At 60.5% G+C, this 2,904-nt stretch overlaps 1 protein-coding gene across 1 annotated transcript in view; it reads right to left on the bottom strand.

Annotated features, from left to right (window-relative positions):
• Positions 1-77: 77 nt before the first annotated feature.
• The window catches only part of LOC110462021 (mucin-2-like), a 13,875-nt gene continuing 11,048 nt past the window's right edge, over positions 78-2,904 (bottom strand). The window contains exons 9-13 of the mRNA XM_021515795.1: positions 2,572-2,901; positions 1,981-2,421; positions 1,404-1,893; positions 796-1,050; positions 78-303 (exon numbers count right to left, since the gene is read on the bottom strand). Coding sequence (XP_021371470.1) covers positions 78-303; positions 796-1,050; positions 1,404-1,893; positions 1,981-2,421; positions 2,572-2,901 — 1,742 coding nt within the window. The remainder of the gene's footprint in view (positions 304-795; positions 1,051-1,403; positions 1,894-1,980; positions 2,422-2,571; positions 2,902-2,904) is intronic.

The following is a 2,904-nucleotide window of genomic DNA, read 5'->3' as shown; positions in this document are numbered from 1 at the left end:
CTGGTGACTGTCGCTGGGTGGGGAGGTGTTGGGTGGGGAGGTGGGAATGGTGACTTTCGCTTGGTGGGGAGGTGGTGTTAGTGACTGTCGGTGGGTGGAGAGGTGCTGGATGGGGGATGTGGTTGGTGACTTTCGCTGGGTGGAGAGGTCGCTCGGTGGAGAGGTGGTGGGGCAGGTGACTGCTGCTGGGTGGGGAGGTGGGACTGTCGATTGTCGCTTGGTGGGGAGGTGGTGATGATGAATGTCGCTGGGTAGGGAGTTTTGGCTGGCGACTGTCGCTGAGTGGGGAGGTGGGGCTTGTGACTGAAGTTGGATGGAGTTGTTCAGATTTCCCTATATCAGCCCCGAGGGTATGAAGGCGACTGTCGCTGAGTGGGGAGGTGTTTGGTGGTGCGATGGTGCTAGTGACTGTCGCTGGGTGGTGAGTTGGGACTGGTGACTGTCTCTGGGTGGAGAGGTGGTGCTAGTGGCTGTCGCTTGGTGGAGAGGTGCTGGATGGGGGGTGTGGTTGGTGACTTTCGCTGGGTGGAGAGGTCGCTCGGGGGAGAGGTGGTGGGGCAGGTGACTGCTGCTGGGTGGGGAGGGGGGACTGTCGATTGTCGCTTGGTGGGGAGGTGGGGATGATGAATGTCGCTGGGTAGGGAGTTTGGGCTGGCGACTGTCGCTGAGTGGGGAGGTGGTGCTTGTGACTGAAGTTGGAGGGAGTTGTTCAGATTTCCCTATATCAGCCCCGAGGGTATGAAGGCGACTGTCGCTGAGTGGGGAGGTGTTTGGTGGTGCGATGGTGCTAGTGACTGTCGCTGGGTGGTGAGTTGGGACTGGTGACTGTCGCTGGGTGGAGAGGTTGTGCTAGTGGCTGTCGCTCGGTGGAGAGGTGCTGGATGGGGGATGGGGTTGGTGACTTTCGCTGGGTGGAGAGGTCGCTCGGTGGAGAGGTGGTGGGGCAGGCGACTGCTGCTTGGTGGGGAGGTGGGACTGTCGATTGTCGCTTGGTGGGAAGGTGGTGATGATGACTGTCGCTGGGGGGGGAGTTTGGGCTGGCGACTCTCGCTGAGTGGGGAGGTGGTGCTTGTGACTGAAGTTGGATGGAGTTGTTCAGATTTCCCTATATCAGCCCCGAGGGTATGAAAGCTTCAGATTTCCCTATTTCAGCCCCAGGGGTTGAAAGCTTCAGATTTCCCTATCTCAGCCACAGGGGGCTTGGAGGTTAGGTTGGGCTGGTGACTGTCGCTTGGTGGTGAGGTGCTGGGTAGGAAGGGAGGGCTGATGACTAGTGACTGTTGCTGGGTGGTGAGGTTTGGGCAGGTGACTGTCGCTGGGTGGGGAGGTTGGGCTGGCGACTGTCGCTTGGTGGGGAGGTGGTGCTGGTGACTGTCGCTGGGTGAGGAGGTGGGGCTGGCTACTGTCGCTGAGTAGGGAGGTGCTGGTTAGGGAGATGGGGCTGGTGACTGTCGCTGGGTGGGGAGGTGCTGGATAGGAAGGGAGGGCTGATGACTAGTGACTGTTGCTGGGTGGTGAGGTTTGGGCAGGTGACTGTCGCTGGGTGGGGAGGTGGGACTGTCGATTGTCGCTTGGTGGGGAGGTGGTGATGGTGACTGTAGCTGGGTTGGGAGGTTGGGCTGGCGACTGTCGCTGAGTGGGGAGGTGTTTGGTGGTGAGATGGGGCTAGTGACTGTCGCTGGGTGGTGAGATGGGACTGGTGACTGTCGCTGGGTGGAGAGGTGGTGCTAGTGACTGTCGCTCGGTGGGGAGGTGCTGGGTGGGGGATGTGGTTGGTGACTTTCGTTGGGTGGAGAGGTGGTCCTGGTGACTGTCGCTGGATGGGGAGGTGGTGCTTGTGACTGTCTCTGGCTGGGGAGTTGATGGGTGGGGATGTGGGGCTGGCGACTGTCGCTGAGTAGGGAGGTGCTGGTTAGGGAGGTAGGGCTGGTGACTGTCGCTGGGTGGGGAGTTGATGGATAGGAAGGGAGGGCTGATGACTGTCGCTGGGTGGGAAGGTGGTGCTCGTGGCAGTCGCTCGGTGGTGAGGTGGGGCAGGTGGCTGTCGCTTTGTGGGTGGGGAGGTGGGACTGTCGATTGTCGCTTGGTGGGGAGGTGGTGATGGTGACTGTCGCTGGGTGGGGAGGTGTTGGGTGGAGAGGTGGGGATGGTGATTTTCGCTGGATGGGGAGGTGGTCCTGATGATTGTCGCTTGGTGGGGAGGTGGGGCAGGTGACTGTCGCTGGGTGGTGAGATGGGACTGGTGAATGTCGTTGGGTAGAGAGGTGGTGCTAGTGGCTGTTGCTCGGTGGGGTGGTCCTGGCTGGGGGATGTGGTTGGTGACTTTCTTTGGTTTGAGAGGTGGTGCTGGTGACTGTCGCTGGATGGGGAGGTGGTGCTTTTGACTGAAGCTGGATGGGAAGGTGGGGCTCGTGACTGTCGCTGGGTGGAGTTGTTCAGATTTCCCTATCTCAGCCCCGAGGGTGTGAAAGCTTCAGATTTCCCTATTTCAGCCCCAGGGGGTGAAAGCTTCAGATTTCCCTATCTCAGTCCCAAGGGGATGAAAGCTTCAGATTTCCCTATTTCAGCCACAGGGGGCTTGGAGGTTAGGTTGGGCTGGTGACTGTCGCTTGGTGGTGAGGTGGGGCTGGCGACTGTCGCTGAGTGGGGAGGTGCTGGGTAGTAACGGAGGGCTGATGACTGTCGCTGGGTGGGAAGGTGGTGCTGGTGGCAGTCGCTGGGTGGTGAGGTGGGACAGGTGACTGTCGCTGGGTGGAGAGGTGGGGCTGCTGACTGTCGCTGGCTGGGGAGTTGATGGGTGGGGATGTGTGGCTGAGGACTGTCGCTGAGTAGGGAGGTGCTGGGTAAGGAGGTGGGGCTGGTGACTGTCGCTGGGTGGAGAGATGGTGCTGGTGACTTTTGCTG

The sequence above is a fragment of the Mizuhopecten yessoensis genome, unplaced genomic scaffold, assembly GCF_002113885.1.
Source record: "Mizuhopecten yessoensis strain PY_sf001 unplaced genomic scaffold, ASM211388v2 scaffold10725, whole genome shotgun sequence".
Classification (NCBI taxonomy): Eukaryota; Metazoa; Mollusca; class Bivalvia; order Pectinida; family Pectinidae; genus Mizuhopecten; species Mizuhopecten yessoensis.
This window is presented reverse-complemented; position numbering and strand designations above follow the sequence as displayed.